This window comes from Vigna unguiculata, chromosome 8, assembly GCF_004118075.2.
Source record: "Vigna unguiculata cultivar IT97K-499-35 chromosome 8, ASM411807v1, whole genome shotgun sequence".
Taxonomy (NCBI): domain Eukaryota; kingdom Viridiplantae; phylum Streptophyta; class Magnoliopsida; order Fabales; family Fabaceae; genus Vigna; species Vigna unguiculata.
This window is the reverse complement of record NC_040286.1, coordinates 29,984,219-29,998,914: the sequence shown is the minus strand read 5'-3', so window position 1 is coordinate 29,998,914 and position 14,696 is coordinate 29,984,219. Positions and strand designations below refer to the sequence as shown.

The 14,696-nt window shown below is 35.1% G+C and overlaps 3 protein-coding genes across 5 annotated transcripts; all 3 read right to left on the bottom strand.

The window, feature by feature from the left end:
* Positions 1 to 4,331: 4,331 nt before the first annotated feature.
* On the bottom strand, positions 4,332 to 7,076 carry LOC114193450 (exocyst complex component EXO70B1-like). Its single transcript, XM_028083257.1, has one exon. The coding sequence runs from the start codon at positions 6,848 to 6,850 to the stop codon at positions 4,598 to 4,600; it is 2,253 nt and encodes a 750-aa protein (XP_027939058.1). The 5' UTR covers positions 6,851 to 7,076; the 3' UTR covers positions 4,332 to 4,597.
* Positions 7,077 to 8,959: 1,883 nt separating this feature from the next.
* Positions 8,960 to 10,159, bottom strand: LOC114195088 (exocyst complex component EXO70B1-like). Its single transcript, XM_028085484.1, has one exon. The coding sequence runs from the start codon at positions 10,157 to 10,159 to the stop codon at positions 8,960 to 8,962; it is 1,200 nt and encodes a 399-aa protein (XP_027941285.1).
* On the bottom strand, positions 10,015 to 13,277 carry LOC114194749 (exocyst complex component EXO70B1-like). 3 transcript variants are annotated; one of them, XM_028085139.1, is made up of 3 exons: positions 13,009 to 13,276; positions 10,818 to 12,849; positions 10,015 to 10,418 (listed from the first exon to the last, which is right to left on the bottom strand). In XM_028085139.1, the coding sequence occupies exons 1-3, from the start codon at positions 13,045 to 13,047 to the stop codon at positions 10,285 to 10,287; spliced, it is 2,205 nt and encodes a 734-aa protein (XP_027940940.1). In that variant the 5' UTR covers positions 13,048 to 13,276; the 3' UTR covers positions 10,015 to 10,284. The 3 variants fall into 3 exon arrangements, with proteins under 3 accessions (XP_027940940.1, XP_027940941.1, XP_027940939.1); XM_028085140.1 differs by having other exon boundaries at positions 10,818 to 12,755; positions 13,009 to 13,273; XM_028085138.1 differs by having other exon boundaries at positions 10,818 to 13,277.
* Positions 13,278 to 14,696: the final 1,419 nt, after the last annotated feature.

Below are 14,696 nucleotides of genomic sequence, written 5' to 3'. Positions count from 1 at the left end.
ATCTGTATATCCTTCAGGTTGATGCATGAACACATTTTCTTTGAGATTGCCATTCAAGAATGCATTATTTATGTCTAATTGCCCAACCTCCCAATTTAAATGTACTGTAATAGATAGGACAATTCTTACTATGCTAGATGTGACCACTGGACTGAAGGTTTCATCATAGTCGAGACCCGCAGTTTGTTGAATTGAGCCATGTGCCTTGTATTTAGTTTTAAAGACCCACTTGGAGTCTATGATGTTATTCTGCCCCTGAAATGGCACCAAAGTCCAAGTATGATTAGCTACTAGAGCTTTAAATTCTACATCCATCGCTGCTTTCCATTTTGGACTAAGTAGAGCTTCATTAACATATTTTGGTTCCTTGTCTTCTGTGTCTGTTTCTGACAGTCATATATATGGAAGTTTTGGCTTGTAAATCCCTATCTTGCTTTTGGTTTGCATCCAGTGCGTGTTGTCCTGCTGAGTTTGTTGGTTATTTTCTTTTGGTGTATCATTTTCATGTGAGGTTGCCTCACCTGCATGAATAGAGATATCATTGAGCGTTAGTTTATCATCATTGACTAAGTCGCCGAGAGTTGGTTGCTCTTCATTGGAAACTAAGTCACCTTCTTGATGATTCACCTCCTTGTGAGTTAAGTCAACTATGTGGCTTGTAGTGGTACCTGCAAGACAAGAAGGAAGAAAAATAGGGATTGTTCTAGTCAGTATTTTTAATGAATTTCTTGTGTCAAGAAAGCCATCATGGAAAGGAAAGTGATTCTCATTAAAGACCATGTCTTGAGATGAAAATTCTACCATGAGAGTTGAGGAATTATAACCCTTGTGAGATTTGTTGTATCCCAAGAATACACACTGTGTAGTGTGGAATTGAAGTTTGTGTTGATTGTATGGTTTAAGGCAAGGATAACAGGCACAACCAAACGACTTTAGAGCATCATAAGCAGGTCTCTTTCCAAATAACAATGAAAAAGGACTTTCATTTGGGTTAATTGATGAAGGCAATCTATTGATGAGATAAACTGAGGTAGATAAACCTTCCCACTAGTAGTGTAAAGGCATTTTAGCATGTGCTAAAAGTGTGAGCCCTAGTTTAGTCACATGTTTATGTTTCCATTCAGCTATACCATTTTGCTAAGAGGTATACAGACAAGACATTCTAAATTGAATTTCCGATACAATGGCTTTTTTTTGGACAAGTTTAAACTCACCTCCACCGTCACATTGAAAAGCTTTTATCTTCTTGTTAAATTGGTTTTCAACCAAACTTTTGAATTGAGTGAAAGCATGTATTGTTTCTGATTTTTGTTTCAAAGGAAAAATCCAAGTGAACTTGTTGTAATCATCAATGAAATGAACATAGTACTTAAAATTAGAGGGAGATAAAATTGGGACAGGTCCCCATACATCATTGTGAATCAATTCTAAAGGTTCCTTAACATGAGAGGAAGGGGATTTAAATGGTAACAAGAGAAGTTTTCCAAATTGACAATCTTCACAAAATGAAAATTGATCACGTGATGATGTCTTAACATTGCAAATCTTCAGCACCTTTTCTAAGACTTTATTGTTGGGGTGTCCAAGCTTTTTATGCTAATTCTCCTTTAATGACATGTAGACACATGGATCTTTATTGACTTGAGAGTTGACACTTGAAAATTGGTATAATCCATCTCTAAGTTTCCCTTTTAGTAGTATTTTCCCTGTCAATTTTTCCTTCACATAACATTAGTTTGCATCAAATTCAACCAGGGCATTATTGTCAGCAGTTAGCTTAGATACACTCAACAAATTTTTTGTTATTTTTGGAACATATAGAACATTATGTAAGTTGAGGTTATTCAACTTGGTTATGCCTGGGGCCAATATTTTCAATCTTTCACCATTTACAACTAAGAGAGAAGAAGTTGTACCATTGTTTTCATTAAGATCTTGAAGTTTCTCATTTTGATGGGTCACATGGTTGCTAGCTCCACTATCAAAGTACCATTCATAGCCCTGATTGTGGTAGGGGGAGGCTATGAAAGCATTGTGATTTTCTCTCTTGTTATTTTCAGCATTATGATTTGAACCTATGTATGACTTATCATAACGATAAAAGCAATTTACTGTTATATGTCTGATCTTATTACATACCTGACATATTGATTTAGATTTACCTCTTCCTCTACCTCCTCTAAAGTTAGAGCCCCTCCAATTACATTGTGTCCCTGGTTTGTTGCTTCTGAAATCAGTTTGGTTGCAAAGTTTGCTGAAGTATTCATTGAAAGATTATTGAAACTATTCAACTATTCTATTATGCTTTCAAAATCCAATAGTTGGGCTTGTAGATCAACCCAACTAAGGTTGATTTGATAAGATGATTTGACCACCACCGGATTGTAATCAACATCCAGTCCATTCAGCGTTTGAATCATCCAATATGAGTTGGAGATTGGTGATCCTGCTAGCTTTAATTTATCAGCAAGGTTCTTTATTTTGAGAAGATATTGATCCATCTTCATTTCTCCTTTGCGAGTGTTGTGAAATTCTAACTTGAGGTAGATTGTCCTTGATTTTGTATGTGCACCTGCTAGGCTTTGAGCTTCATCCCAAAGTTCCTTCGAGGTTTCACAGTGCAACAACTATGTTGCAATATCAATGGCCATTGAATTTCTTAGGCACCCTAGGAGAGCTTGATCATGTGCAATCACTCTTCATAGTTAGGATTGGTTTTCTGAGTTTTGTCACTTGTAGTGACAAATAGTTCTGGGCATTCTTTTATTCCTAGTATGTAGCCATCAAGTTTGCAACCTCTTATCAATGGAAGAATTGGTGACTTCCATAGGAGATAATTATCTCTGTCCAACCTGACAAAAACATTTGTGGGTAGGTCATTTTTGTGATTTGTGTTGACTACGGAAGACATGATTGGATCGAGAGCCTTCAAGCTTAAGATTTATGATACCAAGAAAGATAAAATGGAGAAATATTGCAGTGCTTTTGTATTACAAATGTTGTGTTTATATAAACACAATACAATGCAATCATACATGAGAAATGTAATAAACAATATAGGAAATAATTGATAACGATGGTTGTACACATGAGAAATAATACACGGGTATAATACCAAAGATATTGGAATAATATTATTGACATAATATCTCTGGTATTGATTCTAATAATTAGAATCGTAACTTTCTCTCTCTAACTCATGTAACCTGAACAATGTTAGCCAGTATACTCTGCTATGTCGTTATCAATTTAAACGGTGTCAATAAAAAGAATGAATTTGAACATAATTTAACAAATTAAAGACTAAAAAAAAGATAGAGCAAATTGAACAAATCGGACCAAAATAAGAAATCAAAATAGTATTTAAACCTAAACCAAATTATAAACACTTGATATTTATTTATAAAATATGGATATTTAACATAGAGTAATATAGTCTAATTTTTTAAATATAAATCTATAAAATCTAAATTAGTTTATATAATATGAATTTGTATTTAATTTTAATTTAATTTTGTATACTAAACATGAACAATGAAATTGTATATAGAATATTACATTTTTATTAACAGATGTCATAGTTTTAAGACAAGGTTATAATTTATTTATGTAAATGATATTTCACCTTTAGAATTTAATTGAATCAAGTAATGAATTTATCAATTAGACACAAATATTTAAAATAAGATAAGCTACAACTTAATCTGTTAAATAATTTCCTGAACAACTATTTTGACTATTTATTTATTAAAAATACTACTTAAACAATAATACTAATTTTGTTACAATTTTTGTTATTAAAAAAGGTAAATATAAAATATAGAATAATGGAAAGACAAAACAAAGTAAATTAATTATAGTGTGAATCTAATTTTCTGATCTAAAACTGTTTATGTACATGCAGGAACGACAGTAATATAGAATGATGAAAATTGATACAAGATCAAGCATGCTAAGTGTGAGCTTCCCAATTACATGCTAAGTGTGAGCTTCCCAATTACAGGGCAGACATGCATTTTTTTTTTTCTTTTTTCAAAATAAATTTTAAATTGCCATTGGTATTTGGAAGAAGCTCGGAATAATCTTGTAATATTGTGGTTGTTCAGGGTTTTGGTCTTCTCAGTTATTGCAGTAACATAGTTTCCCGAAGTGAGATGAACGCTTCCCGAAAGGACTTTCATTATATGCCGCATGCATCAAGAACTCGAATTTATACACCATAGAAGTGGATGAATATAAAACTACTAAAAATATGCATCACTTAGAAAGAGAAGAAAAAAAAAAAACTCATTGCACAACATAGAAGACCAATGACAGTTGACATAAATCCAATTAGTATCCATAGATAGGTTAAGCCTGTATACTAATTCTTCCCAAACTTAGGTGTTATTTCCTTCTCTTCAGGCATAGAATTACGAAAATATATGCAAACTTAAATTTGAACCAATCTAAAACATGTAAACAAAATAAAGAAGGAAAGACATTTGTGACTGTGTTGAAACATAGAGTGGTATACAGGGCACAAATCCTTTGGAACTGAGATAATAAAATTGTTGTTCTCTAAATCTAACTCACTTAACCTTTGAAACAGATTCATCTACTCCCTTACAAGAAACAAGTTGTTGAGTTGGTCTCGAACCTCAAACATTCCATACTTAATGTATTCATAAGCATGCTTCCCAACAAGTTCCTCAAATCTCCCAAGGAAACTTCCATATGCTGGCAACAGCATGCTTTCTATGGATTTTATTATTTGCTCCCTTAACTCCTCATCACAGACAGACCATGCAGACTGAATGTTGCATGTGTTGTCAAAGTGTTCGTTGAACCAATAAAGGTCGTCTTTCATCAACTCGATCGCAACACTAGGCTCTAGTTGATTGTTGATGTCTATCTTCAAAAGGTCCACGATCTTATTCCATGAGCTTCTTAGATAGAGTTCAAGGTTTTCTTGGAGTTTTCTTGTGTTTTTGTGGAGCCAGTCATCTCCAAAAATAGGTCCCAGTCCATTCAATTTTGCCTCTACTTCTATGAATCTCCGGTTGTTCATGATGAAAACATAACCCAAAATAGGGTTTTTGTAATTTTTGGAGCTGACTTCCAAAAGGTTCTCTAAAAGCTCTGTCATCCTGTCCATGTACACAGGTGAAATCATTTCATCTTCTGAACCTTTTCTAAGTTCACTCTTCCTTCTTGGGATTGGAGATTTAGTGTAGTGCATCACTTTAAGCTTATTACCTCTTATGGACGACTTAGCTTCCAAACTACTCACTAACAGAGTTCTCACTTTTGTTATATACACAGATGATGGAATCTTTCCCTCCTTTAAATCTTGGCTAACTTTAGTAATTTCCCTATCTCTGTGAACAGAATAAATACGGTACATCACTTCAAGGGTCTCAGGATGAATCCCGCCACCGGGAATGGGTGATGCATCTTCCAAAGCCTCGTAAATATTCAATCTCTGTCGTATCAGCTGCACTACAATATTTCTGATTGTACATGATTCAAACTCTTGTATCAACCCCTGCAATGCGTTGCGCATGAAATGACTCCAAGTTTCCAAGGCAAGGGCAGAGTTCAGCAGACTAGTGGTCAATTCCGTGCAAAGTTTCCTGAAATGAAACAACTCCCTAGAGTGGATGGAGCTGCTAAATACACGACTGAAGAGTCTCCTCTCATTCGGAAAGAGTATCCTCGCAGCTATGTTCATAGCTTTTATCAACCTCTCAATCTTTTCTTTCCTGTTAATGTCCTCCATGTTGAGCTCTTGATCTTGCAACTCTAATCTCCATAAACTCTCTTTCAGAAACTCCCTCCGCCAATTACTGTACACGTCTAAGCATTCCTCCTCAAATCCATCTGACACCATCTTCTCTACACTTTCACGAAGCTTGCTCATCATTCCTGACGACAATGTATCCACCACCATGTTGTTGTCGCCATGCAATTCTGGCACTGAAATCTGATTCTCACCGACAACATTAGCTTTAAGGTATTTGTCTACATGCATGGAAATAGCGCTAATAACGCTCCTATTCTCCTTCTTAAGAGTCTCTATACAACCCATGAAGCATTCCTTGGTACCATCAATGCTTTCTGGAGGGGCACCACCAGCCTCTTGAGGTGAAACTACTTGAGAAGCACTACGTGTTGTTTCTCTAGAAGGCCAAACCAAATCCATGACCTGGTGTGGTTGTGAAGTAGCCATAATTGTTTGGGGCGAATCCACTTGAGTAACACTATCACCGGTTCCTTGTGGTTGTGAATGGGAACCAATTTCAACCACTACATGATCTTGGTGTTGAAGTCCATGATAACCACTTCTTGGTTGAGGATCCAAATTGGAACGAAGAAGGATGAGGGAATAACTGAAAGTTCCTCCAACGATGACTAACCATAGTTTTAATTTCATGAGTTGTACAGTCAGAAGTCCACAGAAAAAATAGAGGAGATCAACCTCAAATCCTAACTGACTCAGCCTTGACAAGCCCAAAGACATGATAGCAAATGCAACACTTGAAACCAGACTATATACATCTGGGTTCTGTTTCACATCTTTATCAAGGAAAAAGGAATATACACTAGTGATCAGCAGAGTAGAAAACGCTGTGTGAGCTTCCAAACAGCGAGAGTTAGAGTACTGCCATGTCTTTGCAAACAAGGTTGAAAGGGAGATTAAGAGACTGAAAAGAATGTAAAGAAAGATCTTCCACCAGCTCCAATTTCCAATTAAATGATTGAAAGAGGAGCTGAAAGCATAACAGATAAGTCCAACGATAGATGAAGCAAAACAAACAAATCTCCATACCTTTGGCTGATGTAGCCAACTCTGAATTTTGATGAGCATGAGCACTCTGTTATTTCTGAAACAAGGTTTGCTTTCATGAACAAAGATGTCAACCACAATTGATTTGTTTTTTCTTTCATGGGTGTGGGGGTGTGTGGGCTGGGTGTAACCCCTTGAATTTTATTTTTTATTTTTTTTATAGAATTTGAAAGGAAGGTATTGGGAAATTTCTATCAATCCACTTATTGATTTTCTTTTGCCCCTGTCTACTTCTTTCTCTGTTATCTTGCATTTTAATAACTAAAACCAAACACTATTGGTCAAATCATCTTATAACTAGTCAAATAACATACTGATTAATTTAGTGAATTTAGTAAAGATAGTCTGACTATTATTTCAGAAAGAGAGAAAACAAAGTCTAAGGAAAAAAAAAAGGTCAAAATTAGTTGATTTAAAATGTATCCTTTCCTTTTCTTTAATAGTTATGTAAAGAAGGACTGGTTCTAGGCAAAGAAAAGAGCAACTGCATCCTCACTCTCACATGTTCCGCAACAGAACTCCTTTATCCTTTCATTCTCTTCCAGCAACAGATTCATCTACTCCCTTACAAGTAAAACTATCTTTATATATATATATATATAACCCAAAATTATTAACATGTTATTCTAAAATTCTACATAAAAAATAAATAAAAATATAGAATAACGAAAACACATAATAAATTACATAAAAAATTTTACATGATTTTAATCTAAATGTCATTATAATTCTAAAAGATATATGCACTTCTAAATCACATAACATATATATCATCATTATTGATACCTACAGTAGTAATATATCAAAAAAGAATACTGTAATATAGGAACTAATAAGATATTTTTAGAACTATTATAAAGATACCTCAAAAAATTCTTGATTTTTCTTTAATCAAACTTTTAATTTTCTCAATAAATACACCATAAAAAAATTAAATTCTGTTTTCTTAATTCTTATTAAAATTATTCCACATATTATATATACCAACAATTGAACTTTACGATTGATAAAATAAAACAATATTAATAACAATAATAATAATGAATAAAATAAATTATAAAAAGCTTTACAAATAATATAATTAATATAAATAAAATTGTCAATTGAATAAACTAACATAAAAAACAGACTGCGTACCTACAGATCTGAAAGTAGTTTTGTTTCAAAAAAAAATTATCTAATATGATTACTTTCCTAAATTGCCTTATTCAAAGCACATAATTATTATTCAAATTAGACAAAAATGTCAAAGATGCAAATCCATGCAACTTGCTAGTTTGAGTAATAATTTATAGTGCAATTATACTTTAGGTTGATGTAGTTGGTACAGACCTTAGAGTGATGTGGTTGTGAAATTATTCTATGGATTTGCTCATTATACTAACTCATTAAATTAAGCAAAATACCACATTTCCTTCTCCTTTATCCTGGTCTGTACTATGTAGGGGCTAAACTGTATGAACTTCTCTAGATATCAGCATTTTTTTGTGAGTTATGCTTACTACATTATCTAATTATAGTGTGAATCTAATTTCTAGAACTGTTCATGTACATGCAGGCTAACTGAGATCTTCTCAATCATGGTGCAGACATACATTTTTTTTCAAAATAAATTTTAAATTCCCTTTGGCATTTAAAGGAGCTCGAAATACTCTTGGAATATTGCAGTAACAGTTTTCCAAAATGAGATTAACTTTTCCTGAAAAGATTTTCAATATATGCAGCATGTATTTCAAGACCTTTTGAATTTGATAGACCATAGAAATTGATGAATATAAAACTGCTAAAAATCTGCCTCATTTTCATGTGTACCAAAAAACTAGAAACAGTTTAGGTAAGTATCTGAAAGAAAAAAACACATTAAGACCAATGACAGTTGACATAAATCTAGTAAGTATCCACAGATAGGTTAAGCCTGTATTCTAAATCTTTCCAAACTTAGGTATTGTTTCCTTTACTCTTCAGGCATAGAATTATGAAAGCCTATCCAAACTTCAATTTAAACCAATCCAATCTAAAACATGGAAACAAAATAAAAAGGAAAACACATTTGTCATTTGGTTGAAACATAGTGGTTGAAACATAGTGGTATACAGGACACAAATCATTTCGATATATGAGATAATAAAATTACAGTTCTTTATATTTGACTAGCTTAACCTTTCCTTTTCTTCCAGCTAAAGATTCACTACCTTTTAGAAGAAACAAGTTGCTGAGTTGATCTTGAACCTCAAACAATCCATACTTAATGTAATCATAAGCATGCTTCCCAAGAAATTCCTCAAATGTGCCAAGGAAACTTCCATAAGCTGGCAACAGGATGTTTTCTACGGATTTTATTATTTGTTCCCTTAACTCCTCATCACAGACAAACCATGAAGACTGAATGTTGCATGTCTCATCAAAGTGTTCGTAAAACCAATAAAGGTTGTCTTTCATCAACTCGGTCGCAACACTAGGCTCCAGTTGATTGATGTCTACCTTCAAAAAGTCTACAACCTTATTCCACGAGCTTCTTAGATAGAGTTCAAGGTTTTGTTGGAGTTTTGTTGTATTTTTGTGGAGCCAGTCATCTCCAAAAAAAAGTCCCAGTCCATTTAGTTTTGCCTGTACTTCTATGAATCTCCGGTTGTTCAGGACGAAAACATAACCCAAAGGGTTTTTGTAATTTTTGGAGTTGGCTTCCAAACTGCTCTCTAAAAGCTCTGGCATCCTGTCCATCCACACAGGTGAAATCGTTTTATCTTTTAAACCCTGTCCAAGTTTAGAATTAATACAGTACATCATCACTTCAAGGGTAATCGGATGAATCCCGCCACCGGGAATGGCTGATACATCTTCGAAAGCCTCATAAATGGACAATCTCTGCCTTACCAGCTGCGCTACAATATTTGTGAATCTCCATGATTCAAACTCTTGTATCAACTCCTTCAATGTGTTGCGCAAGAAATGACTCCAAGTTTCCAAGGCAAGGGCAGAGTTCAGCAGACTAGTTGTCAATTCTGTGCAAATTTCCCTGAAACGAAACTGCCTAGAGGGAATGGAGCCGGTAACACGATTGAAGAGTGTCCTCTCATTGGGAAAAAGTATCCTCCAAGCTATGTTCATAGCTTTTATCAACCTCTCAATCTTCTCAGTCTTGTTAATGTCCTCCATGTTGAGCTCTTGATCTTGCAACCCTAATGTCAATAAACTCTCTTTCAGAAACTCCCTCCGCCAACTACTGTACACGTCTAAGCATTCCTCTTCAAAAAATCCATCTGATACCAATTTCGCTACACTTTCTCGAAGGTTGCTGATCATTCGTGGCGACAATGAATCCACCACCATGTTGTCGTCGGCGTGCAATTCTGGCACTGAAATCTGGTCCTCGCTGAGAATATTAGCTTTAAGGTATTTGTCTACATGCAAGGAAATTGCGCTGATAACGCTCCCATTCTCTTTCTTAAGAGCCTCTATACAACCCATGAAGCATGCCTTAGTACCATCAATGCTTTCTCGGGGGCACCACCAGCACCACCCTCTTGAGGTAAAACTACTTTTGAAGAATTACGTGATGTTCCTCTTGAAGGCCGAACCATATCAATAACTGTAAGTTGATGAAAGCTATGAACAATAAGAACCACCTCATAATCACAGAATCGTTTCAGATGCTAGCAGACCAACATAAGTAGAATTATAGTACAAAACTATTTGTGATGATCAAAATATTGTACTTTAGTTTTAATTAATTACACTACAAATACACAACAACAATTCGAAGCAGCTTCACCTTTACTTTCGGCTACCACTTGCAGCGGCCGAGTTTGGTTTATGGTTACAGGGCTGAGCCCCAAATTTTTTTTTTCACATATATAAAGTAATATATAAATATAAATTAATTTTTTTAAAATTTTAATATATTTTATATATTTACTCTTTTCAAAAATTTTACAAACCTATTATATTTTGACACCTACAAAATATTTTCTACATGTCCCTCACTTACCAATTGATTCGTGACATAATTCGTTGAGTTTGGCATGAATGTCCTCTGTCACATACTTGATATACTTATCAGCGTCCTTACCGATCTCTGGAACATTCTGGAACCTAACTATGAAGTTTACATACGCAGGCAACAAGATTTTCTCTCGAGAAATTCTTATTTCTTCCCTGAGCTGTTCATCAAAAACAAACCAGGAAGACTGTTCCTTGCAAATATAATCAAACATCGTGTTAAACGACTTAAGCTTCTCCTTCAGTGACCTTGCTAAGGCATTAGGGGGCAGTGAGACAGTACTATCCAGGTTCAGAATTCCCAATACCCTCCCCCACGAGCTTCTTTGATAGTGCACATGGAATTGTTGAACTTTTGCAGCGTGTTTTCTGATCCAGTCATCTCCCAAGAGGGTTCCTAGTTCACTATCTTTGGCCTTTTGAACAATATACCTCCCATTATTCATCAAGAAAACATAGCACAAAGCAGGGTCCTTGTAAATCTTCGACTTCGCTTCCAAATTGCTCTCTAATAGCTCCATAATCCAATTCATTTCCTCTGATAAAGAACAAGATGAGTGAGCTCTATCATCAAGCTTTGGGTACTCTTTCAACCCGTATTCTTCAAAAGCCTGCTCCAAGCTCTGCCGTGACCGGCACGCCGCACGGAGGTAGTTCATCACGAAGCGAGTAATCGGGTGAAGACCGCCACCAGGAACCGCAGTCTTTGCGGGATCCCGGCGAACTAAATTCTCCAGTCCCATAAAAATGCCCCTAATCGATTCCCCCAGCCTCTTCCAAATAGTAATCACCTCGTGCCTGAGCGAGATGCTCAACTGATCAGAAAACAGAGCCTCAAATTCGGGAATTAGGTCACGCAGCGTCTCGAACACGTCGAGGATACTGAACAGCCATTCCGGCGACCGGCTCCCGACCGCGACTGCGTTGGCGAAATCTAGCAACTGAATTGCGGATCCGCGGCAAACCTCCATAAAGGTAAAATCCACGACGGAGGCGAATCCGAAGAAAACGCGGTCACAGAGACGCCGCTCGCTGGGGAAGAGGATCTTGAGAGCGACGTTCGAGGCTTTAATCCATTTCTCTATTTCATCTTTAAGGTCCTCCCACGTCATCTTTTCAACGTCCTCTATGCTAAGCTTCATTAACCCTAACCTCGACACGCTCTCCTCCAGGAACTCCCTACGGCAACTGCTGTACACGTTCGAGCACTCCTTACCCAACCCACCGGCCACCATTCGCTTCGCGGTCTCGCGGAGTTCGTTGACCGTCCCCGGCGGCAGCGCGTCGATGACAATGTCGAAGTCGGTCACCGGCAGCGACTCTGAAATTTTGTCCCTACTGAGAATATTAGCTTTAAGGTATTTGTCTACATGCATGAAAATTGTGCTGATAACGCTCTCACTCTCCTTCTTAAGAGCCTCTATGCAACTCATGAAGCATTCCTTCGTATCATCAATGTTTTCTTGAGGGACACCACCAGCGCCACCCTCTGGAGTTGAAACTACTCGAGAAGCCGTATGTGTTGTCCCTGTTGAAGGCCAAACCATATCAATGACTGGGTGTGGTTGTGAACTAGCGATAGTTGATTGGGGTGAATTCACTGGAGTAACACTATGACTGACTCCTTGTGGCTGTGAATGCGAACCAATTTCAACCACTACATGATCTTGGTGTCGAAGTCCATGATACCCGTTCCTTGGTTGAGGATCCAAATTGGAACGAAGAAGGATGAGGGAATAACTGAAAGCTCCTCCAACAGTGACTAACCATAATTTTACTTTCATGAGTTGTACAGTCAGAAGTGCACAGAAAAAATAGAGGAGATCAACCTCAAATCCTAACTGACTCAGCCTTGACAAGCCCAAAGACATGATAGCAAATGCAACATAGGAAACCAGACTATATACATCTGGTCTCTGTTTCACATCTTTATCAAGGAAAAAAGAGTATATAGAAGTGATCAGCAAAATAGAAAACGCTGTGTGAGCTTCCAAACAGCGAGAGTTGGAGTACTGCCATGTCTTTGCAAACAAGGTGGAAAGGGAGATTAAGAAACTGAAAACAATGTAAAGAAAGATCTTCCACCAGCTCCAATTTCCAATTAAATGATTGAAAAAGGAACTGAAGGCATAGCAGACAAGTCCAACAATAGAGGAACAAAAACACACAAATCTCCATACCTTTGGCTGATGTAGCCAACTCTGAATTTTGAAGAGCATGAGCACCGTGTTGTTTCTTAGGCAAAATTTGCTTTCAGGAACAAAGATGTCGACCACCACCACTGTTGCCCTTTTTTTTTTTGTTGGAGGGGGTTTTAATCCCTATATTTTTTTTTTTTAGAAATTTGAAGGGAAAGATCTGGGTAAGTTCCTTCGGTCTTCTGCTTGTTGACTTAAAACTGGATTCTTCTTTTGTCGGACCTTCACTTCTTTCAGTTATCTTCCAACTTAATAATTACATAAACTTACCAAACATTCTTGATCGAAATAATTTTAATCTCAGTCAAATAATATAATAACTGTTCATTCAACCCACTGAACACACTTTAATGTTCTATGAAAGAAACAAAAAAAATTCCAAGGAAAAAACAAGTCAAAATCACAGGAAGATGATTTCAAATGCATCATTTCCTTTTCCTTAGTAGTTATTCAAAGAGTGATTGGTTCTAGAGTAGCAAAATACTACTCTTATCGGAGGTGCCCAAAGAAAAGGGCAAGTGCATACTCAAATGTGAGACTTCTAAATGGAAGATGATTTTGTTTGATTTTCCTCTTACTTTTTTGTTTTTTTAAAATGTACTTTCTAATATCATTTTAAAATGATAAATATACCTTGTTTTATTTGACAAATAAAATATGTTGCTTGATTCATTTATGATTCAACCAGCTTTTCTTGTCCGTTTAAGTTTTGAAACTTGTTTGAACGTTTACTCTTAATTTTGTAGGATAAAAAAAATTAACAGATATTTTAAAAATAAGAAAAATATAAACAAGAGGTATTTTTTTACATTCTCTTCTTCGGGTTCCTTAATTAATATATATATATATATATATATATATATATATATATATATATATATATATATATATATATATATATATATATATATAAGATTGTTAAACTAATATAGGAAAGATAGTAACAACATTTAATGTAAATAAATTCAATGATAGGATCATATATTTATTATTCAAGTATATAATTAAATATCTATGATTCAAATATATAATTGAGTTTCAATGATTTTTAATTATACACTTTAATTATAATTTATTAAATATTAAATAATAAAATATGATTGGTGACAATTTTATTACCAGTGGAGTAAAAGGTAAAAGTTAACTAAGTAAATATATATAATTACAGTTTGTGTTTTCTCGTATCCTTTTGAAATTGGATTGTACATACTTTTTTAATGTATTTTTATTTTGTTTTAATAATGTCTGACTAATGCATTTATATTATTGATTTTATTAGGATTTTTATTTGTAGTATGCATAGTGTAACTTAGTAAGACTCAAGTAAAATATTCACATTGTTGTCTTTACTTGTCTTTTTTGTGCTATTTATATTAATTTATTTTTAAACTTTGTGGATAAGGCAAATATAAGAGTTTAGGATTTTTCTGACCATAAAGCAAAAGTACGGATGACAATGCCTGAAAAAAAATGCGGGCCTGGGAGAGTGTTTTTAGTATGCTGATCTTTCGAGGGATGTTTCGCATGTGTTTTAATTATTTGGATGGTATCTATTTTAGTAAAAGTGTGTCAATTTGATATTTGTTGAAAAAAAAATGTTAATTGTGTTCTCATTTTTAAAATAGTGCATCAATCAAGTTTTTTTAAGAAAAAAATAATTAACGCCGTTA